General features: G+C 43.2%; 1 protein-coding gene across 2 annotated transcripts in view; it reads left to right on the forward strand.

Moving 5' to 3' along the window:
- TMCO1 (transmembrane and coiled-coil domains 1) overlaps positions 1-24,854 on the forward strand; it is a 104,236-nt gene that overhangs the window by 70,801 nt on the left and 8,581 nt on the right. For both annotated transcript variants that reach the window (XM_068240171.1, XM_068240170.1), the window contains exons 3-6: positions 4,268-4,327; positions 9,405-9,451; positions 12,933-13,000; positions 23,878-24,022. In XM_068240171.1, coding sequence (XP_068096272.1) covers positions 4,268-4,327; positions 9,405-9,451; positions 12,933-13,000; positions 23,878-24,022 — 320 coding nt within the window. The remainder of the gene's footprint in view (positions 1-4,267; positions 4,328-9,404; positions 9,452-12,932; positions 13,001-23,877; positions 24,023-24,854) is intronic.

Consider the following 24,854-nt stretch of genomic DNA (forward strand, 5'->3'; position numbering starts at 1 on the left):
AAAGTATTAGAGACACAGGATCAGCCGGAGAGTCAGGCAACTGGTATTATTTTAAAAGGAAAAATCCATATATTTCTCAGTTTAGGTTCCCTTTAAGGACCAGACACTTTTTCTCTGCAGCTTTAACGGTTTATTGCTCGGTCATACAACCTACCACCTAAATGAATTTTACCTCCTTTTCTTGTCCCTAATAAAGCTTTCTTTTGGTGCTATTTGATTGCTGCTGTGATTTTTAGTTTTTATTATAGTCTTTAAAAAAGACATGAATTTTGTCAAAAAAATGATTTTTTTTTTAACTTTCTGTTCTGACATTTTTCAAATAAAGTAACATTTCTATATACATTTGTGTCTAAATTTATTGTGCTACATGCCTTTTGATAAAAAAAAATCTAATAAGTGTATATTTATTGGTTGGGGTAAAAGTTATAGCGTTTACAAACTATGGTGCCAAAAGTGAATTTTCCCATTTTGAAGCATCTCTGACTTTTCTGAGCACCTGTCATGTTTCATGAGGTGCTAGAATTCCAGGATAGTATAAATACCCCCCAAATGACCCCATTTTGGAAAGACATCCCAAAGTATTCACTAAGAGGCATGAGTTCATAGATTTTATTTTTTGTCACAAGTTAGCGGAAAATTACACTTGGTGACAAAAAAATTAAAAAAAAGTTTCCATTTCTGCTAACTTGTGACAAAAAAAATGAAATCTGCCACGAACTCACCATGCCCCTCTCTGAATACTTTGGGGTGTCTACTTTCCAAAATGGGGTCATTTGTGGGGTGTTTACTGTCCTGGCATTTTGGGGGGTGCTAAATTGTAAGCACCCCTGTAAAGCCTAAAGGTGCTCATTGGACTATGGGCCCCTTAGCGCACCTAGGCTGCAAAAAAAGTGTCACATATGGTATCACCGTACTAAGGAGAAATTGTATAATGTGTTTCGGGGTGTATTTTTACACATACCCATGCTGGGTGGGAGAAATATCTCTGTAAATTAGATTATTTTTATTTTTTTTACACACAATTGTCCATTTACAGAAATAGGCAGTATAGAAACCCCACAAGTGGCCAGCGCGAGCACTCCGGCGGTAGCCCCGCCTACCGACGCGTTTCACCCCGCCCACCGACGCGTTTCGCCCCGCTCACAGGGCTTTTTCAAGGTAGCGAATAACGACATGTCGTTATTCGCTACCTTGAAAAAGCCCTGTGGGTGGGGCGAAACACGTCGGTAGGCGTGGCTACCGCCGGAGTGCTCGTGCTGGCCATCCACGTGTAACGCCGGCACGCTGAGCGATACTCCACCGAATACGCTTGGGATCCCTCTTGGTGTGTGGCTGCTGTGGACCCGCTGGACGGAGGTGACAATAGCGCTGCCGCGGAAGCGGTGAAGACAACATATCTGACCCAGTGCACTGATGGTCTGGCAGCAAAGTGAGCTGGAGCTCACCAACAAGTTTGCAAGTATTAAGCAATAAATGTGCCCGACGGAAATTCTTATAGCTACAGTCTAGCAAATGCCAGTGCCGCTTAATGGTATAAGTATATCTGCAGAGTGTCAGCAATTGTCCACCATCCGGCTCAAAGCCCCTGTTCTGCCAGGACTCCAATTGTGGGTCCAGAAGCGTTCTGTAATACCCATATCGGGTCGATGTCGCACAGTGTGTGTGGTGTATAGGTGGTGGCTGAGGACCATATTGATTGGTCTCTGCAGTTTTTCTGCGTAGGCTGAGGCTGGGCGATTTACTGCACAATTGAGCCAGTCAGGTCCCATTAGTAATAGCAAGCATTCCTGGCCAGGTAGTTGTTTTTATGTCTGTTTTTAACAATTGTGATACAACAAGATGCAGCCATGGCAATTAATAAAATATTCATAAGTGCATGAGACAGTGGATTTATTTTGGTGTTGCACGTTATTATAGAAACAACTCCGCTGGCTCCTCGCTATCGAGTGGCACGAATAATATAAGAAGTGGCTCTCCAGGTTTTTTTTTGGTAGTAGTGAGGTGATTGATGGGTGTCTTGGGGTGTGATTAAAGAGGGGAATAGATGCAAGCAATGCACTGGGGAAGTGATCAGGGGGGGGGGGGGGGGGTCTGAGGATGATCTGAGGGTGTGGGCGGGTAATTGGGTGCTTACAAGGGGCAGATTAGGGTCTGATCTGATGGGTAGCAGTGACAGGGGGTGATTGATGGGTGATTAGAGGGGAGAACAGATGTAAATAATGCACTGGGGTGGTGATAAGGGGGGTTCTGAGGGCAATCTGAGGGTGTGGGCGGGTGTTTGGGTGCCCGCAAGGGGCAGATTAGGATCTGATGGGTAGCAGTGACACGGGGTGACTTGGTGATTGATAGGTGATCAGGGTGTGATTAGAGGGGAGAATAGATGCAAGCAATGCACTGGCGAGGTGATTGGGGGGGGGGGGTCTCTGAGGGCGATCTGAGGGTGTGGGCGGGTAATTGGGTGCCCGCAAGGGGCATATTGGGGTCTGATCTGGGTGGCAGTGACAGGGGGTGAATGGTGGGTGATTGACAGGTGATCAGTGGGTGATTACAGGGTAGAATAGATCTATACAGTACACGGGGGGGGGGGGGGGGGTCTGGGGAGGATCTGAGGGTGTGGGGTATTATACGCTTACTATGCGGCAGATCAGGAGTTAACAACCCGCCGGCGCTTCTAAACAGCCGGCGGGTTGACGTTGCAGGTGAGCGGAGCCTAATGCCGGCGGATACGCGCGATCCCCGGCAATCCTGTCCCCTAGGAGCCGCTGCCGCCGCCGCCGATCGGCATAACGCGGCCCTGGGGGGTGCCACTTTGCCGCCGCCCATAGGTAGTGGGCGATCAGCAACTGGTTAAAGGGAAGGTACGTGGTGATTAAAAGACAAATAGACAAGACAAATAACATTTATATTGCGCTTTTCTCCTTGCGGACTCAAAGCGCCAGAGCAGAGCAGCAGCCACTAGGGCGCGCTCTATTGGCAGTAGCAGTGTAAGGGAGACTTGCCAAAGGTCTCCTACTGAATTAGTGCTGGCTTACTGAACAGGCAGAGCCGAGATTCGAACCCTGGTCTCCTGTGTCAGAGGTAGAGCCCTTCACCATTACACTATCCAGCCAGATGATGATTAAAAAATGACCTGGGGCTTTCTCCAGCCCCTGGCAGCCGTCCTGTGCCCTCACCACAGCTCCGCTCCCTGCCGGTGGTCCGGGGTCCCCTCCGGTACAAAAAGCCTCCTGCGCTTCAGCATGTGGTCTTAGAGTCACGCTGACATCATCCAAAATGTACTGCGCAGGTGCAGTTCTTCTGCACCTGCACCATACAGTCCGGATGACGTCAGTGCGACTCTGTGAGCCGCACGCTGAAGCGCAAGTAGATGCCGACCTGGCGAGGTCGGCATCTGCACCGGAGGGGACCAGGAGCCAATGGAACTGCAGCAAGGGCACAGGACGGCTGCCAGGGGCTGGAGGAAGTAGGTTTTTGCTATTTAATCATCTTGGACATTCAGTACTACAGACTTCCTGTAAAGACAGTCAGTCACAGAACTGTGAAACTGTATTGGAAGCCTCGGGCTGAATAAGGCATGATCTGGCTCCCTCAGGATACGTTTGTTCTCGGACTGAGCTTAAAGGACAATTGAAGTGAAAGGAACATGGAGGCTGCCATATTTATTTTCTTTTAAGCAATACCAGTTGCCTGGCTGTCCTCCTGATCTTCTGCCTCTAATGCTTTTAGCCACAGACCTTGAGCAAGCATGCAGCAGATCAGGTGTTTCTGACATTGTCAGATCTGACAAGGTTAGCTGCATGCTTGTTTCTAGTATTCTTCAGACACTACTGCTAATAAATTGATCAGCAGGGCTGCCACGCAACTGGAATTGTTTAAAAGGAAATGAATATGGCAGCCTCCATATTCTTCTCACTTCAGTTGTCCTTTACTGCCTGGTACACATTTTCTTTCCAATCAGATTTCGGGTTGAATATATAATTTCCAATTGATTGATATATAATTTCCGAATCTGATTTCTAATTGATTTTGTACAGAAGTGATTAGAAAATTGATCAGAAAAACAATTGGAAGTCAGATCGGACCTGTCTGAATTTATCGTTTGACCCGAAATTTGGCAGGAAATTGCATGATGTGTACTTGGCATTACGTATGCTTTAGTTGACTATGTTTACAAGAATTATTGTGTAAAGCATTGTAGTGATTGAGTGGTGGTGAATGGCAGCTCAAATGTTAGACCTGTAATCTTTCTGTATCTTTATCCATATAGTGGAAAAGAAAAAGGAAGCCATAACTGAATCCGCTGGACGTACACAAAAGAAGAAAATAGGTAATTTTTATGCCAAGTATTGCTTTTGAAAAAAACATTTTTGTTGTGGCTAGACAACACATCAGATGCTTGCACAGTTTGCTCATGTAGTTTTAGATTTCCCAGTCTAGGTCCAAGACAACTGAGCATCAGCTATACATATATTTTTTTTTAATATTGTGAACCTCTTCACAAGGGAGGTTTGTAATGTAGTGTGCTGTTGGGAGGACAGGGGTTGGAGTGAGCAGCATTACTTATCTACAGGGTGTTGGTGCTCCTCTGGCCCCTCCATCTGTAAGGGAGAAGACCACAGCTGCTGGATTTTCAACTTCCCGGCAGTGCCTTGTGTGCCACAATACATGCCAGGAAGTTAAAAATCGAGAATCTGCGACCTCTCCTTTTAAAGAGGATCTGTAACGTTAAAAAAAATTCCCCTGCGGGGTACTCGCCGCAGGAGGAGGAAACCTCTGGATTCTATTGAGGCTCCCTCTGTCCTCCTGTGTCCCACGGTGGTCTTGCTGCAGCCCACTGAACAGCGGGCATGTAAATATTTACCTTCCCGGCTCCAGCGCAGGCGCAGTAGTGGCTCTTGGTTTGGAAATAGGTGGAAATAGCCAATCCCAATCGGGTCCACTCTACTGCTCAGGCGCAAGTATCCTGTGCCAACGCAGTAGAGCGGACCCGACTGAGATTGACTATTTGCGAGCAGAGAGCCGCAACAGCGCCCCCTGCTGGAACAGGGAAAGGTAAATATTGCACAGCCTGACAAATAGTCGGCTGTGCATTCAGTGGGCTGCAGTGGGACCACCGTGGGACGGAGGACGACTGGGAAAGCCTCGATGGGATCCAAAGGCTTCCCCCTACCGAGGTGAGTACCTCCCAGGGGACCTTTTTGTTTTTATTACGGAGTCTCTTTAAGAAGATGGTCGATCCCATACGGACTGAGGGCCAGAGAAGTAGCACCCTGTAAGTAAGTAATGCTGCTCACTCCACCTCTCCAGCAGAGCCCCCCTAACACTCTCCATTATCAACCTCACTTGCCTTTTAAAACTATGTGAAACCGCCTGATAAAATATGATCTAGCTACTTTGTTACCTTATTACCTCTGCTGTCTGATAGTTAAAGCTATTCTCTGAAGCTTTGTGGCCATCTTCATGCAGTTGTTTTGTGAAAAAAAAAGTTTCTTAAAGGACATGCATGCATTGCAAACATCATTGCAGTCATTCTTCTTTTTTTTAATTTTTGAGCATTTGACTCAGGTAGAGGCAGGGACATGGCTAACTTCCACAGCTACTGAGTAGTTATACCAGGAAGTGTCTACACAGAAACTTGCAAAAGGATGGACCAGAGAATCCAAGGACCAAAAAAACACAAAGGAAAACACACAAAAAAGGAGTTAATAGTGCAGTATGTCACCGTATTGTTAATAAAAAACACTGCGCCACAGTTCCAGAGTGGTTATGAAAGTTAATTGCTCACCAATCCCTGGGATCGCTGCAGAAAGTCCAATTTAGGATGTTGTAATACAAAGAAACTGCTGCGCTCTCCAGACCTGAAACAAAATCAGACTCCACATAGGGTATGTCACCGTATTGGTAAACAGTCAAGGCAACAAAGCTTACTAGCACTTTCCTGCGTTCAACCAAATACAATCACCAGAGTGATTCTTGCCACTGCTCGATTTTTGAGGATACTCACCGGTTGCACTCTTGGTTCTAAAGTAGGACCCCTATGGGGACACCGGAAAAGAAAACAACCTCCCAGCAGAGATTTAAGCAGTAAAACTGAAGGTAGAGGCGCTCAAAAATGTATAAAACAAAATCAGTTTAAAAAAGGAGAGGTAATAATTGGCTTACCTCTCCTGAAGAATATGACTTTTGAACATTCAAAAAATTTTCGTGCAATATTCGATTTGAATGTTGAAAAGTTGTATTAGCTACTATTTTTAAAGGGACTCCGAGCAGTGCAGAAACTATGGAAAGATGCATATCATTTTAAAGCTCTCTTTCTCCTCTTTCCAATGATATATAAACCGCCACCCTACGCCTTTTAGTTTTCGCTATTTTTGCGATTGAAATTGCAGCGGCCGCGATTTCAATCGCAAAAATAGAGAAAACTAAAAGGCATAGGGTGACGATTTAGGTGTTGTCAGAGAGAGGAGAAAGAGAGCTTTAAAATGATATCCATCTTTCCATAGTTACATTGTATTACACAGGACGACACTTTTCCCAGTGTCAGCAGCTCCATTCAGCAGAATGGAGCTGCTGACTAGGAAAAAGTCACCCTGTGTAATACAAGTAACTATGGAAAGATGGATATCATTTTAAAGCGCTCTTTCTCCTCTTTCTGACGACCCCTAAATCGTCGCCCTACGCCTTTTAGTTTTCTCTAGTTTCGCGATCGAAATCGCAGCCGTGGCAATTTTAATCGCAAAAATAGTGAAAACTAAAAGGCGTAGGGCGGTGGTTTATATATCATTGGAAAGAGGAGAAAAAGAGCTTTAAAATGATATGCATCTTTCCATAGTTTCTGCACTGCTCGGAGTCCCTTTAAGGAGAGTTAAGCCAGTGCGCCTTTTTTAAACTGGTTTTGTTTTATACATTTTTGGGCATCTCCACCTTTCAGTTTTAAAAACAGACATTTCACAACAAAAAGTAAATTCAGATGTGCACAGTACCTATCCATATAAATTGAACACTGACTGTAAAAAAATATAACTATGAATTTTGCAGCTGTAAGAATTTTGCAGCTGTACGAATAGATTTGAACTTCTTCCTTTTTTTTTTTTTTTTTTTTTGTACATATGGTGTACTGTTAACGACAGCTGCAAGGACACATGCACTGAATTTTTTGGCGTGTCTGGAAAGTCGTAGCTGGCTGCAGTTTGAAATAAGTCTTATATATACTTGACTGGCATACTATGTGGTTGAAAAGATGCTTCCTAATATAAAAGCCCAAAACGTATAAAATTAGCACTATGGTGAAAATGATATTGATATTATACCTGTTATCAGTTATGTAAGGAGGAGAGTATACCTCTCTGTAGAGTTTATATTAGGGCCCGTTTCCAAAAGCCGCCGCACGTCACGTAGATGGCACTTACTGTTCGAGTACGCAGCCGAATCCCGGAAGCCGCGCCATGCACCGCTATGGGATTTGCTGCCACTCACTTGGAAAAATGCTGCAATTTCATCTGAATCGCTATGGCAAGTGATTCGGGTGACTGCAGGATCATCCCCTATGAGTACTTTCCCCACGCAATTTGCCTGTGGGGAAACTGTGGATTTGGCCCGATTTCTGCACGAGTGGAAACGCCCTTAAAGAGAACCTGTACTGAGTAAAATTATTTAAAATAAACACATGAGGTAACTTCTTTTTTTTTTTTTTTTTAATTCTTTTTATTTGAATTTTTAGACAAGGTAAACATACAGACACAGGCGCCTCTACCAACACGCACAAGTGGGAGGGCGCCTGTAACACAGAAAGGACATTACACATTACGGGACCAACCAGTCCCAACAGCAGCTGACCAACACCACCCCCACTCCCCCCACCCCAAGCCACCACCCCCCACCCACCTATGTCAATGAGGTAACTTCAAATGAACATTACATAGTTACCTTGCCATCAGTTACTCTCAGAAGCTCATCATTTTCTTCTGACAATAATCCCTTCCAGTTCTGACAACATTTTGTCAGAACTGAAATATTTCAGTTGCTGTCAGTTATATATCGGTTGCTGTCAGTTACAGCTGAGAGGAGAACTGATGTGTCCATGTTTCCCTATGGCTCAAGTGGGCGATATTACAGTTTAATTGTGTGCTGACCAGAAAGCTGTTATGGAGTAATGGCCATATTCAAAATGGAGGACGGAGAATTCCGTTGATCACAGTGGACAAACAGGACACAGGAGAGGAGAAAGAGATTGAGGAGTAGACTACACAGGAGGTAAGTATGACTTGTGTATGGTTATTTTGACTTTTAATTTTCAGTACAGGTTTTCTTTAAGAAAAAAAAAACTAAAAATACCATTTTACAGCATCTGACAGCTGCTCTCTCATCAGTAACTGCTGTTTTGTCATGACCGTTGCAACAGTTCTGTTATGTCCTTTGCAGCACTAGGTTCTGTTATGTGAGTGCAGCGCTAGGTTGTGCACAATAATTCTGGACAAAAATCGAGCATGTCCTATATAGCAGCGCTAAATTTGACATGTCCAGTACAATACATGTCCAATACAAATATGAATCAATATATCTGTTAAAACGCGAGCAGTGTCAATTGCAGTTCACATGATCGTGCTTTATGCAACACCCAAAAAAAGTAGGGGAAAAAAAGCATTGGGAGGGAGAAGCATCTGGATCCTAATGAAGCTTCCCCATCTCCATCTGCCAGTCCAATCCAGCACTGGCAGCCCCGATTGCAAAGCCATAATGATATTTACATTGCCTACCTTGGCCAGGCGCACTAGTGGCTCTCCACTCAGCGCAGACGGCTCGCACCTGTGCAGTAGAGCAGACCTGATCAAGCTTGGCTTTTTTGCCAAAGCCCGAGCGTAGAGCCGAGGCACCAGACCAGCGGATCTTCATGGTCCCAGCGCTGGATCCCCTCTGCTGGGGAGGAAGGGGAAAGTCTCTATGATCCAGAGGCTTCCCCCTCCTGAGGTAAGTATTGCCTAGGAGCACTTTCTTGAACTACAGTTATAATACTGCCTCCCTGGCAGTATTGGCGGATATACATGTCAATACAAAATATGCTGTGAACAGTATTGACGAGCATACACGTCAATACTCTCCTGCACTGTGTACTAGACCCTTGCTTGACACATTTTGGCAAGTTGCAGGAAAAAAAGTTATGAAAATTAATTAAATCACTTTTTGCACAGAAATCCTGGGGAAATTGAACGCCAGGGAGGTTTAGGGTCTACTTAGACATACTTTCCATTTAGTAATAAACTTTAACAGCTTTGCTAAGTTATATACTAGTATCAATAATCACTCAATTCAAAATCTGCCTATTTCCAATGATCAAAAAGATGACTTTTGTGAAAGATATATATTTTTGGTGCATATGTTAAATGTTACTTGTGTGTTGATTACAGAGCGTCAGGAGGAGAAGCTAAAAAATAATAATCGAGATCTGTCTATGGTAAGTTGTGTGATATTACTATGGAGCAACACAAGGGGTAATTTACTTAGCTGAGGGGCTTTGCATCACAATCCCTTGGTTAAGTGCTGCCTAAACTGCATTAGTTGCAGATGACACTATGGAGAAACGGAGAGCTACCGTTCTTTTCTATATAGCAGGAGCCGTGTTCAGCTTCTTTTGCAGCTGCATTCCCATGTCTGTTTTCCTATTTATGCCAGTCATTGCACTGCTCAGAGGGTTGTCCACTTGCACATTTATCAAAAAAAATAGATCCAGTGGCGGTGCATTGCAGTGGCCAGTAATGCCATGTTTGGCAGCGCTATGGATGATGAGCTTGTATTTGACAAGCCTGACTGGTTTTCTGAGACTGACATTTTAGAAAATACAAAATGGTTGACTTTTTTAAATACAAAACAATGTCTGAAAATCTGAATTATAAAATGTTGATATCCAGTGCTTAATTGAACCTGAAGTGAGAGGCATGTGGAGGCTATCATATTAATTTCTTTATAAACAGTACCAGTTGCCTGGCGTTCTGCTGATCATTCTGGCTTCAGTAGTGTCTGAATCATACCTGAAATAAGCATGTGACTAATCATGTCCATTTTTTGTCCTAGACATCTGATCTGCATGCTTGTTTAGGGTCTAGGGCTAAAAGTATTAGACACTGAAGATCAGCAGGTAAGCCAGGCAATGTACATTGTTTGAAAGGAAATAAAAATGTCAGCCCCCATAACACTCTCACTTTAGGTGTCCTTTAATGGAGTTCTTCTTTCAGTTCAGATGGAACATGTTGACCTTTGTTACACCCCAACTCCTTTCTTGTGTTCTCAGAAATCTTTTACAAATCCGAGGTTTCTACTTCTGACATGGAGATCTGGCTCGCTAGCATCCTGCCATCTACAAACTGAGAGCCTCGTAAACTCTTTCTGGGAACACACAAGTGGATTTGAGGAAAAATAAAAAATACATTTACAGAATAGGTCCACTCTCATATTTCAATTTGTCCTTCAAAGTAGCTTTGGCACAATAGATATATCAGCCACAGGCCCCACCCTCTTATGATAATGACCACCAATTTGTCTCCTTACCTCTTGTAATCATCCCTGTCCTCAAATTGGTTATCCTGTATCACCTAATTTGACCAAATACGGACCAACGTAGTTTAAATCTACGTCGGGCGGGTGGCGCTGCGGTTCTGACCGGACGTAAACTCTGCGTCCCATTCACTGCACGTTCCCGCCGCTCTCGCCGCTTTCTACCCACCGTAATGTGCTGCCCTGTCGCCTCTGACGGCAGAGCACTGTGAGCCAGGCAGGAGCCGTTTTCATTGGCTCCTGGCCCTGTCATTACTGTAAGCCAATCCCATTGGCTTACATAAAGTGACCGGGTCAGGAGCCAATGAAAGTGGCTTCTGACCGGCGCACAGCGCTCTGCCGTCATAGAGATGGCAGAGAGAGCAGCCTGCGGCGGGGACAGAGCAGCGTGACCGGCGGGATGCGCTTTGAGTCCTATGGGAGAAAAGCGCTTAACAAATGTTATTGTATTGTATTATTGCGGCAATTCGTAGGAATGCGGCGTTTTAGCGTACCAGCAGCCTCTGGTCCTTCAGGGGGCAGAGGCTGCTGGTACCGAAGTGGTTAAAGAGACTAGTTCCCCCCCCCCACACACACACACACACCTACCTTCTAACGCACCTTTTTCTGTAGTTTCAAGATTTAACCACCACCCCTCAGTGTGGGAAAATCTTACATAAATAAAAGTACCAGCCTGTTTGTTGTCTTCTCCTAGCCCCCTCTGTGACATTTTCGCCGCTCCCCGCTGTTTTCTTGGTGATAAAATCACTGTTCATTGTTTTTGTAAACCATGAAGATGGCCAATCAGGAAATACATCATCAGAGCAGGTGTCTGTTTACAGAGGCTCCTCTCAAATGTGACTTGACTGCTGGAATGTTTCTCCCACTTGTTGCCTTAGCTGCTTGTCTGAGCTTTGAACTGATCTTCCTGCATAAACAGCTGTTCACAAGGTCACAGACAGGCTGGCTGTGAGCAGAGACTTTGCATGTGACTTATACACACAGCACACACACAGAGCCTGCAGGGGGCATGGAGGGGGTGCATAACTTCTCCCTATCACAGCAGAAGCAGTGCCTTCCTCCCTGGCTCAACAAGGCTTGACAAAGAAATGAAGATAAGATATATATTACAGAGACAGTGCAACTAGAAAAGGCTGCAGTAAGCCAGATCACATTAGAACAGGTATAGGAATTTATAGGATAGAAGAAAAGCGTCTTAAATTTTGTTAGTCTCTTTAATAATCACAGAAGAATATAATGCACGTACCTGTAAACTGACACAGGTATTGTGTAAGCATTTGTGCTCTACTTTGAATAATGCATTTCACTGCAATCGATCAGTAAGCACATATCTGTTATTGTTATATAATAGGAATACTGCAATGACAAGTTTCTTAAGTTTGCTTTCTTCGTGTGCTTTTTAAAAGTTCTTCAATATTTCCAGTTAAATGTATTAGTTTTAAACTTTTAGTTTATTCTTTTAGGAACTCCCTTTGTTTATAAGTTGCACACTGACACGCCACATGTTTTCAGTGATAGGTGCTCTCCCTATTCTGAGGAGATGACCAGCAATTAAGAATTCTTGGCTATCGCCTATATAGTACATCCTCTGCTCTGTCAGATTCTGCATTCATATTAGGTGAAATGCAACTCCATGGTACAGTGAAGTCCTTATTGCAGTAAAAACTTTGATCACTTGTAATGCATCAATGTTTATGTAGCAGAACTTTGCAATGAAAAATATAGTAAATGGCGGCATATTTTTAACGAACTATACATTAGGCCCGTTCGTTTTATCAATTTTTAATGCATGCATGCCCACCCTTGTGCGCCTGTCCTCAGCCCCCACCACAATCTGGCTCTCTGCTGCTCTGCGCAGTACAGCTTTTAGCACACACGGACGCAGACACCTGCAGTTTTATAAGGTATGATTTATAAATATGCTCCTTAGTAGGAGAGGCGCTCATGCTTGCTACACAGCCATAGCAGTTAAGGCACCTGTTTTTTTTTCACTGACCTGAAGAAGTGGGCAAGTACCTGCGAAACGCGTTGTCAATTTTATGTGCTTGAATAAAAGACCTTTTTTCAATAAACTGGTCCAAATTCTTCAAGAGAGGTAAAATTCCCTCTCTGTTTATAAGATTAATGGCTTCTTAGCTAATGTTTTATGCATTGGGCGCCTCCACCCCTGTTTCAAGTGTCCTTAGTAAGGTGTTAGGTGTAGAGTGCTGCTAGTGCCCAATCTGAATGGGTTAATCCTCCCTTTTCAATATCTGAAATAGTCTCAGAGTTTTATGTTTAGATTTTAGTGTGTAATACTTAATGTTTTTTTTCTGTAATATTAATGCTGCACTCTACTTATCTCAGAGGGAGCTGAAGTGTTTTAATACTTTGTGTTTCAATAGGTTCGCATGAAGTCCATGTTTGCCATTGGTTTTTGTTTTACTGCTTTGATGGGCATGTTCAATTCTATGTAAGTACACTAGTGCATTTTATCTTTTGCTTGTATGTTATGGAGTCCTGTAATTATGTTTCATAGCATTGAGCTGGGCACAATAGTCCAGGTGTGAAATCCAGTAATGCAATCCCTGCCAATACAACCAACTTAGAACTTTCTAAATAGTATTAAAAATTAATATGCCTATTTTATGTGGAATGTTTGTAAAATATTGTGCTAATTTCATTGTTAAAAATGAACTTTACAAAGTGGTGTCCGTTTTAAACATACCATATACACTGCAGCGTTAAAAGGAACCTGAACTGAGTAAAATTATTTATTTTAAAATAAACACATGATGTAGCTGCAAATTAATATTACATACTTACCTCGCCGTCAGTTCCTTTCAGGAGCTCACCATTTTCTTCTTACAGTGATCCCTTCCAGTTCTGACAATATTTTGTCAAAACTGAAATATACCAGTTGCTGTCAGTTACAACTGAATGTGCAAGGTAATGTCCATTTTTCCCTATAGCTCAAGTGGGCGATATTATAGTTTAACAGTGTGCTGACCAGGAATCTGTTATGGGGTAATGGTCATTTTCAAAATGAAGGCCAGAGACTTCCATTAATCACAGGGTACAAACAGGACTCCGGAGAGGAGAAATAGATTGCTGAGTAGACTGCGGGAGGTTAGTATGACGCGTTTGTTTATTTTGACTTTTAATTTTCAGTTCAGGTTCTCTTTAAGTATAATATGGCTGCTAAACAAGCATCAGTTAATCCACTGAGTAATTTTCCTTGCATACATGCTTAGTTACAGTATAATCTTATAACTGGACAGCACGGTGGCATAGTGGTTAGTGTTCTCGCCTTGCAGCGCTGGGTCCCTGGTTCGAATTCCAGCCAGGTCAACATCAGCAAGGAGTTTGTATTTTCTCCCCATGTCTGCGTGGGTTTCCTCCGGGCACTCCGGTTTCCTCCCATATCCCAAAAAACATACAGATAAGTTCAAATTGATTCCCCCCAAATTGGCCCTAGACTATGATACATGCACTACACGATACATACACAGACCTATAACTATGGTAGGGACTAGATTGTGAGCCCCTCTGAGGGACAGTTAGTGACAAGACAATATACTTTGTACAGCGCTGCGTAATATGTTGGCGCTATATAAATGGCTAGAAATCTTGGATCCTACAACATAATTTTGATGGGACTTCAAGGCCTAGGCGCATGATCAATAATACATTCCAGTGCATGCTTGCACACAAATGTACTGTGCATAGTCTGGATAAATACTGTGCAAGCCAAATGAGAAAATCCAGTCTAGCCAATTTCTATCTCCCCAGAGGCTTGTCATCTTCAAGAGGTTAGTCAGGGTTTGGGAGACCTATCGACCACTGTTCGAACGGTAGCACCTATGACCTTTTGGGTGTGGGGTGGTATGGGGGACCACTCCCCCTGCCTCCCTCCTTTCTGAGTAGTGCAGAGAGCAGTGTAGTATTTACTGGCTCCAGCTATATGTTGGGCTTCCCCTTCTTCCTAGCAGCTGCACGCTCTATGCTCCGTTTTCTGATGCATGTCATGTGATTGGCAGCGTGAGCAGGTATATATTAAACAGCTCCATGATAACTTTCCTTGGCTGCCTGGGGGCTTTTATGTCCCAGCTCTGACTTATGTTTGTCACTAGTCTGTTAAAGAATGGTTCTGAATTTTTTTTTTTTATGTTGAATTTCTGTCTGTACATACCTTAAAGCCCTAGTTCGCCCTCCTAGATTTTTCATTTGTAAAGATGCATAGGGGAGTATGCTGTTGCACAATTTCGATATTTACTACATCAGAAGTTTACTATATCAGAATTGGTCATACATTGTATATTGATACAAGACGTAGTTGCTGGGACCTCAGGACTGAGTTAACGGTATCCAGAGGTTTACTATAACAAGATTCTATTGTATTATGAAATGAGGGGAGGAATATTGATAGTTCATGGTCTGCATTTTACTCCATAAAAGGATTAGGCTGTCAGGGAGTCAACATTGCAAACTTGGCCAGCTCGGTGATAAATAAGAATACAAAAACTATAATAATAATAATAATAATAATACATGAAAAAAGTTTTATGTGCATTGCAAATCACACTATATTCCAGACAATGTGCTTTAAAGTGCGAGGAGGAAAAAAATAAAATCGACTTACCTAGGAGTTCCACCAGCCCCTGGCAGCCTATGTGTCCCTCACCGCAGCTCCGGAGTCCTGGGATCCCCTCCGTTGAAGAAGCTGACCTCGCCAGGTCGGAATTCTCTGCGCCTGCGCACAGCCGCACCGCTCGTGATCACGCAGTACTTCTGCTCCTGCGCAGAATGCTCCAAGCCACGTGAGCATGATCACGAGCTAGCATGACCACGCGCTCATGCAGGCGCAGAAAATGCCGACAATGTGGCGAGGGACACATAGGATGTCGGGCTGGGGGAAGCCCCAGGTAAATAGATCTTATATATTTTTTTCCCGTACCTTCACTTTAAAGGACAACGGAAGCGATTGGGATATGGAGGCTGACACATTTATTTCCTTTTAAAAGGAGCCCGAGGTTTGAGACCTATGGAAGCTGCCATATTTATTTTCTTTTAAACAATACCAGTTGCCTGGCAGCCTTGCTGCTCTTTGGCTGCAGTAGTGTCATAATCACACACCTGAAACAAGCTTGCAGCTAATCCATTCAGATTTGTCAGACCTCTGATCTGCATGCTTGTTCAGGGTCTATACCTTAACGTATTAGAGGCACAGAATCAGCAGGATAGCCAGGCAACTGGTATAGCTTAAATGGAATATCTGAGCTATTTAAAAAAAAAAATACACTACTTACCTGGGTCTACCGCCAGCCCTCTGGACAATGTGGACTTGATTGACAGCTACACTAGCGCAGGCACCGTTGAGGACGACCTCGCGAGGTTGGCCTCTGCATTGGCGGGGACCATGGGCCGGTGGCGGTGCGGTGTGGGAAAACTTTGTGGGAAAAACTATAAAAACATTTTTCAAGGTAATCTGTATTATTGGTTCCAAAAAATACAGAGACACAATTTTATTTGCATAATTGAACTGTAACTATTAACCAGCAACATGTAAAACACAAGTGTAGGTTTATCCCAGCTTTCAGAACACAACAGATACATAGTTATCCTGAAGTGATTATCTGCTTTTGACATCTTACGATCCTTGTGCATTTGCACTTCTCAGTTCAGAGCCCCTTTTTAACCACTTGAGGACTGCAGTGTTAAAACCCCCTAAAGACCAGGGCATTTTTCCTGAAATTGGCCACTGCAGTTTTAAGGACAAGCTGCAGGGCTGAACAACTCAGCACACAAGTGATCCCCCCCCCTTCCTTTTTTTCCCCCCACCAACAGAGCTTCCTGTTGGTGGGGTCTACAAATATTTAAAAAAAAAATTTTCAATTAATATATTTTGCTATTTTTCCTTCTAAAACCCCTCCCTCCCCCCAGCCGGCCAATCCTGTTGATCGGTTGTCATAGGCTTCTGCCTATGAGAGCCGATCGCTCTCTTGTGCCCCAGGGGGACAGCCGTGTCACACGACTGGCCCCTGTACAGCGCTCCTGCACATCGCAGCACTGTACTTAGTCAAAAGACTGCGATTTCGCCGTCTAACAGTCTCCTGAGGGACTGAAGGTGGGACGGAACTCTTCCTCCAGCCCCCAAACCCCCCCCCCCCCCCCCCCGAGCAGGAGATGCGCGCGCAGCCTGCGCGTGATCTCCTGCAGTAGCCGGCCCCAGGACTTGATGCCAATTGGCGTTAGGCGGTCCTGGGGCTGACACCGCGGTCACACCCATTGGCGTGACGTGGTTGTTAGGTAGTTAAACTTAAAAGATCTACCATATTTTTCGGACCATAAGACGCACCAGGCCATAAGATGCACCTAGGATTTGAGCACGGAAATCAGGAAGCGAATACAACTAAACCTAGGTGCGTGTATGTTGCAGGGGCATCTTATGGACTGTTTAACCCCTCCAAAGCTGTCTCTAAGATACACTGCACTACAGTACGCACTAGACAATACACTACACTGCACTACACACTAGACCAGGCATGGGCAAACTTGGCCCTCCAGCTGTTAAGGAACTACAAGTCCCACAATGCATTGCAGGAGTCTTACAGCCACAGTCATGACTCAAAGGCAAATGCATTGTGGGACTTGTAGTTCCTTAACAGCTGGAGGGCCAAGTTTGCCCATGCCTGCACTAGACTATACACTACACTAAGCCTCTCCTGCCCTCCTAATTAAGCTACATAATGCTGGAAATACACTGTTCGTTTTGTAGCTGATTAGATGGTTCGATAGATAATTTCCGACATGTCCAATATCCCTTTCGATTCTTTTGCCGCTCGATTTCTGATAGAAGTGAATGGATAAAGATAAGAAAAACGAGAGGAAGATAAGAATCGAGAGCTAAAATCGAGTGGCAAAAACAATCGAGAGCAGACACGTACGGCAGAAACTAACCGTGTATTCCCAGCATAACAGTACCTAACAGTTCAACTGACACCTGATCCTGCCGCTGCGCTCCTCTCCCCTCACTCTGGCTTGTCTATGTGTCCCTCTTCTCCTCGGGCATCTTCTTAGGTGTCCCTCTTTTTCTCCAGTGTGGATGGCGTCCTCTGATATTGCTGTACACAGCGACTGCCTGCCGCTGTACAGCTCTGTATCCCCCGTCCGCATGACCTTTGTCTTCTTTCCATCGGCATCTTCTGACTATACATGGTGGCCGCCTGCTGCTGTACAGCTTCGGGTGCTCCGTCCGCATGGCCTTCGTCTTCTTCTACTGTTATATGAGCGGCACACAAGCGCTGGGGTCACACTGACGTCAGCGTGACCCCGGTGCACGTGCGTCACTCATGTAACCATAGCTACCCAGATCGATGTGGAAGAAGACAGTGGCCACACGGACGGGGGACTTGCTGCTGTACAGCGGCAGGCAGCTGCTGTGTACAGTCAGAAGATTCCGTGTCCTTCTCCTTGGGCATCTTCTTAGACGTCTCCCGCCCGTATGGCCACTGTCTTCTTCCACGTTGATCCCAGTGGCTACTGTTACATGACCATAAGACGCACCCAATTTCCCCCCATGTTTTGTAAGGGAAAGGTGCCTTTTATGGTCCGAAAAATATATGGTATGTAAATTCAGGTCAAGATAAAGTAGTATAGAAGATCAAGAAATAACCCGAAAAGATAGGGATGAAAAGTCAAGTTAGATTCAATAAATAAAATAAAATAAAGCCTTAGGAGAGTTGGTTGTCTAGATTTTGTAGCAAATAAAACCCAAAAAATGAGCACCAAGCTCATACAGTGGCTTGCAAAAGTATTCGGCCCCCTTGAAGTTTTTCACATTTTGTCACATTACTGCCACAAACCTGAATCAATTTTATTGGAATTTCACGTGAAAGACCAATACAAAGTGGTGTACACGTGAGAAGTGGAACGAAAATCATACATGATTCCAAACATTTTTTACAAATCAATAACTGCAAAGTCGGGTGTGCGTAATTATTCAGCCTCTTTTGGTCTGAATTCAGTCAGTTGCCCATAGACAGTGCCTGATGAGTGCTAATGACTAAATAGAGTGCACCTGTGTGTAATCTAATGTCAGTACAAATACAGCTGCTCTGTGACAGCCTCGGAGGTTGTCTAAGAGAATCTTGGGAGCAAAAACACCATGAAGTCCAAAGAACACACCAGACAGGTCAGGGATAAAGTTATTGAGAAATGTAAAGCAGGCTTAGGCTACAAAAAGATTTCCAAATCCTTGAACATCCCACGGAGCACTGTTCAAGCGATCATTCAGAAATGGAAGGAGTATGGCACAGCTGTAAACCCACCAAGACAAAGCCGTCCACCCAAACTCACAGGCCGAACAAGGAGAGCGCTAATCAGAAATGCAGTCAAGAATCCGATGGTGACTCTGGACGAGCTGCAGAGATCTACAGGTCAGGTGGGGGAATCTGTCCATAGGACAACTATTAGTCATGCACTGCACAAAGTTAGCTCTTATGGAAGAGTTACAAGATGAAAGCCATTGTTAACAGGAAAGCATAAGAAGTCCCGTTTGCAGTTTGCCACAAGACATGTGGGGGACACAGCAAACGTGGAAGAAGGTGCTGTGGTCGGATGAGACCAAAATGGAAATTTTTGGCCAAAATGCAAAACGCTGTGTGGCAGAAAACTAACACTGCACATCACTCAGAACACACCATCCCGACTGTCAAATATGGTGGTAGCAGCATCATGCTCTGGGGTTGCTTCTCTTCAGCAGGGACAGGGAAGCTGATCAAAGTTAAAAGGAAGATGAATAAAGCCAAATACAGGGAAATCTTGGAAGAAAACCTCTTGGAGTCTGCAAAAGACTTGAGACTGGGGCGGAGGTTCACCTTCCAGCAGGACAACAACCCTAAACATAAAGCCAGGGCAACAATGGAATGGTTTATAACAAAACCTATCCATGTGTTAGAATGGCCCAGTCAAAGTCCACATCTAAATCCAATCGAGAATCTGTGGCAAGATCTGAAAACTGCTGTTCACAAACGCTGTCCATCTAATCTGACTGAGCTGGAGCTGTTTTGCAAAGAAGAATGGGCAAGGATTTCAGTCTCTAGATGTGCAAAGCTGGTAGAGCCATACCCTAAAAGACTGGCAGCTGTAATTGCAGCAAAAGGTGGTTCTACAAAGTATGGACTCAGGGGGCTGAATACTTACGCACACCCCACTTTGCAGTTACATAGTTATTTTGGTTGAAAAAAGACATACGTCCATCGAGTTCAACCAGTATAAAGTACAACACCAGCCTGCTCCCTCACATATCCCTGTTGATCCAGAGGAAGGCGAAAAAACCCTTACAAGGCATGGTCCAATTAGCCCCTAAAGGGAAAAATTCCTTCCCGACTCCAGATGGCAATCAGATAAAATCCCTGGATCAACATCATTAGGCATTACCTAGTAATTGTAGCCATGGATGTCTTTCAACACAAGGAAAGCATCTAAGCCCCCTTTAAATGCAGGTATAGAGTTTGCCATAACGACTTCCTGTGGCAATGCATTCCACATCTTAATCACTCTTACTGTAAAGAACCCTTTCCTAAATGGCTAAAACGTTTTTCCTCCATGCGCAGATCATGTCCTCTAGTCCTTAGAGAAGGCCTAGGGACAAAAAGCTCATCCGCCAAGCTATTATATTGCCCTCTGATGTATTTTTACATGTTAATTAGATCCCCTCTAAGGCGTCTTTTCTCTAGACTAAATAAACCCATTTTATCTAACCTTTCTTGATAAGTGAGACCTTCCATCCCACGTATCAATTTTGTTGCTCGTCTCTGCACTTGCTCTAAAACTGCAATATCTTTTTTGTAATGTGGTGCCCAGAACTGAATTCCATATTCCAGATGTGGCCTTACTAGAGAGTTAAACAGGGGCAATATTATGCTAGCATCTCGAGTTTTTATTTCCCTTTTAATGCATCCCAAAATTTTGTTAGCTTTAGCTACAGCGGCTTGGCATTGAGTACGATTATTTAACTTGTTGTCAATGAGTACTCCTAAGTCCTTCTCCAAGTTTGATGTCCCCAACTGTATCCCATTTATTTTGTATGGTGCTAGACCATTAGTACGTCCAAAATGCATGACTTTACATTTGTCAACATTGAATTTCATCTGCCATGTATGTGCCCATATAGCCATCCTATCCAGATCCTGTTGCAATATGACACTATCTTCCTGAGAGTTGATGATTCTGCACAATTTTGTATCATCTGCAAAAATAGCAACATTGCTCACTACTGCATCTACTAGGTCATTAATAAATAAATTGAAGAGCACTGGACCCAGAACAGACCCCTGTGGGACCCCACTCTAACAGTCTCCCATTTTGAGTACGATCCATTGACCACAACTCTTTGCTTTCTGTCCATTAGCCAGTTCCCTATCCATGAACACAGACTCTTCCCCAGTCCTTGCATCCTCAACTTTTGCACCCGACTTTTGTGGGGAACAGTGTCGAAGGCCTTTGCAAAGTCCAAGTATATCACATCTACAGCATTCCCAATATCCATATTAGCATTCACTACCTCATAAAAGCTGAGCATGTTAGTCAAACAGGACCTGTCTTTAGTAAACCCATGTTGATGCTTAGAAATAAGATTATTTTCTACTATGAAGTCATGTATAGTATCTCTTAGTAACCCCTCAAATAGTTTGCATACAACTGATGTTAAGCTTATAATTTCCTGGATCTGATTTTTTGCCCTTCTTAAATAATGGGAAAACGTGGGCTGTACGCCAATCCACTGGGACTCTGCCAGTTGCAAGAGAGTCACAAAAGATAAGATAAAGGGGTTTATCTATAACTGAACTTAATTCCCTTAGGACCCGAGGATGCATGCCATCCGGGCCAGGTGCCTTGTCTATTTTTAATTTATTTAGTCTTGCCTTCACTTCTTCCTGCGTTAAAGCGGACCCAAACCAAACATTTTTTTAATTTAAAAATATTTATTTGCACCACTCTGACACATACAAAAATAAATAAACACTCCTTCAAACCTATGATCATTTCAGTGCATGCTTTTCACCCTTCTCTTTTCATAGCTAGGGTTATACTGGGGGCAGCCATTAGCAATTCCTCCATTGCCAGACACCATCTACTCCACCAGTTTGCCGGAAAAATCCCGGCAATATGAAAGGAAGGGAGGGGTTCCTCCAATAAATGTAAAATATTTTATATTTGTCATCATGCAGCTGAAAAAAAGGCTGCTATTTATTATTATAATTTAGAAAATAGATTTCATTTCTGAAATCTTGTATTTTTAATTTGGGTCCACTGTAAGTATTTAATATTACAGTTAGAAGATTAAGGCCCATATGCAATTCACTTTTTCACCTGAGTTATCTCCAAGTTGACATTTTCACACCTTGTCATAAAATCCCTTTTAAGCCACCAGCAAACAAGAAAATACTCAAAATAATTTTGATAGTACTTTTTCTTTACTTTTTGGTACTTTTTAGCTTACAAAATGCTGAAAAGTTATTTTAAAAAGAAGTTGAAAAATTATCTCCTGGGAGAAAACTCAGGTGAAAAAGTTAATTGCATGTGGGCCTGAGACTCTTCCCCCTCTGTAGTTTGCAACAGTGCGGTTTCTTTTGTGAAGACAGAAGCAAAGAAAGCATTTAATAACTCTGCCTTACCTTGGTCATCCACCATTGAGTTCCCACCCTCATCCTTTAGGAGTCCTATACAGTCAACCTTTCTTTTTTTTAGAGTTAATGTACTTGTAAAACTTTTTTGGGTTAGATTTGATCTCCTTAGCGATTTGTTTTTCAGCTTCAATCTTTGCCTGCCTAATTTCTTTTTTTACAATTTTTATTGCACTCCTTATAATTGCTTAGTGCAGCCTTGGTCCCCTCTTGTTTTAAGACCTTATAGGCATTCTTTTTCCTCTTCATTTTATCTTTAACCTTTCTATTCATCCATAGAGGCCTTTTTTTTATTCCTAGATATTTTGTTTCCATATGGGATATACATACTACAATATTGATTGAGTATAAGTTTAAAAGCTTGCCATTTCCCTTCAGTGTCTTCCCCTTGTAGTACATTATCCCAGTTCACCAAACGTAGTGCCTGCCTAATTTGATTGAACTTTGCTTTTCTAAAATTCATAGTTTTAGTGGTCCCGCTGCCCCGTGGCCTATCAGTCACCAGATCAAATGTTATCATGTTGTGATCACTATTTCCCAAATGTTCTTGAACCTGCACATTTGATACATTATCTGGTCTATTAGAAATTATCAGATCCAGTAACGCATTCCCCCTAGTTGGTTCAGTTACCATTTGAGTCAAGTAATTGTCCTGTAGTGCTGCCAGAAATCTGCTGCTTTTACCAGAATGGGTAGCCTCAATACTCCAGTCAATGTCTGGAAAGTTGAAGTCGCCCGTTATTGATTTGTAAAAAATGTTTGGAATCATGTATGATTTTCGTGCCACTTCTCACGTGTACACCACTTTGTATTGGTCTTTCACATGAAATTCCAATAAAATTGATCCATGTTTGTGGCAGTAATGTGACAAAATGTGGTAAACTTCAAGGGAGCCGAATACTTTTGCAAGCCACTGTATATGATGGACTACGGTTGAGTTTAAATCTGCTCATTGATAGGATGAGTAAAAAATGTTAAAATCTGTTTGGAAACAGTGGCCTGGTTTTTGAAGCGATCCGCATACCGCTTCCGCCTTTGAAAACGCTTGGCTAATGTATTTCAATGGGATGGTGCACACCGGCGGTTTTTGGTTTTTAGCAAACCGCAAACGTGGGTCCTGCAGCATATAGGAAAAGCTCAAACCACTCTGGAAAACACTAGATCAGAGCGGTTTTCCAGGCGTTTTTGTTACAGAAGCTGTTCAGTAACAGCTTTTACTGTAACGATATTTGTAATCTGCTACACAAAAATGCTCCCAAAAAACCGCTAGGCATGTTTAGAAAACATCTCTAAACATGCCGAGAATCGCTCTGAAATCTGCTCCAAAAACCTCTAGCGTTTTCAGGATCTGCTAGCGGTTTTTGTGTGCACTGAGCCTGACTTCGCAATCTAACATGCTAAAATGTTTACCTTAACTATTAGCTTTAAGGTATTTGAAATAGAATAGGTTGAAAAACCTTTAAACGCAGACACAATATTCCATGAGTTTGAAGTATTTTTGTACATTTTCAATCAATTGATATGTGAGGGTACAGTACAGTGTTGCACAAATTATTTGTTTTCTTTCTGACTGAACCTGGACGGATGTCTTTTTTTTTTTTTTTTTTTCTTAACAATGTAAAATTAATTTTTGTAACATTTTAATTTTTTCTTTCTTCAGTTTTGATGGCCGTGTGGTAGCGAAGTTGCCTTTTGTTCCCCTTTCCTATATTCAAGGACTATCCCACAGAAACTTATTGGGGGATGATTATACGGACTGCTCTTTTATATTTCTGTACATACTCTGTACTATGTCTATTCGACAGGTAAGTAAACCGTTCTCAGAAATGTACTGCTTCTTTAAGACTTCAACACTGCAAGAATGACAGCTGGGGCTTTGGGAAAACATATTCTCAACCCATACAGAACTCCTTCTGGAATGTTTCTTAAAGATAACTTGAGTGACTATAGACAAAGACCAGCAACAACACAGGAATTTGCCTTCTGTGGAGAATCCTCCAGATTGTCCGAGACACAGCAGAGAAACATTTTAGGCCTGGTTTACTAGGAAATCTTTTGGATGCCAATCATTGAAGAATACAAATGATTGTAAACTAGAACTGGATTTAGTGAAAGTTTGTCTATAAGGTTAAAAAAAGTTTGCAACTCCTGTTTGGGTAACATCTGACCATAGTAGGGCTTGCTATAATGGTGGTAAATAATGGTTGTATTAATACAAGGAATTAATTTGCATAATGTGATGCATGCAGTGTGGTACCGCATAACGCGCGCACTAAAGCGGCAGTTAAGCATACGTTGTACATTTCAATTTATGTACCCCCAGTGTAATGCAGCCTCCTTCCAGTTTAGATGTGCCCCAAGTATTAGGAATCCCCCTACCCAAGTTAGATAGCCAGATGAGCCCCCCAGTATTAGGTAGCCCCCAGCCTAGTTTAGAAAGCCAGATGAGCCTTCACTATTTGGTAGCCCCCTCCCCAAGTTAGATAGCCAGATTTCCACCCTCACCCGTATTAGGCAGCCCCCTAACATGCAGAGTTGTGACCGGAGCACTGTAGAAGTGCTTCTCACTTCAGGATCTTCAGCCTGTCGCAGACTTGCAGCATCTCTGGTGCCTCTCTATCCTCTGCCTTGGCCTAG

This window comes from Hyperolius riggenbachi, chromosome 6 (assembly GCF_040937935.1).
Source record: "Hyperolius riggenbachi isolate aHypRig1 chromosome 6, aHypRig1.pri, whole genome shotgun sequence".
Lineage (NCBI taxonomy): Eukaryota > Metazoa > Chordata > Amphibia > Anura > Hyperoliidae > Hyperolius > Hyperolius riggenbachi.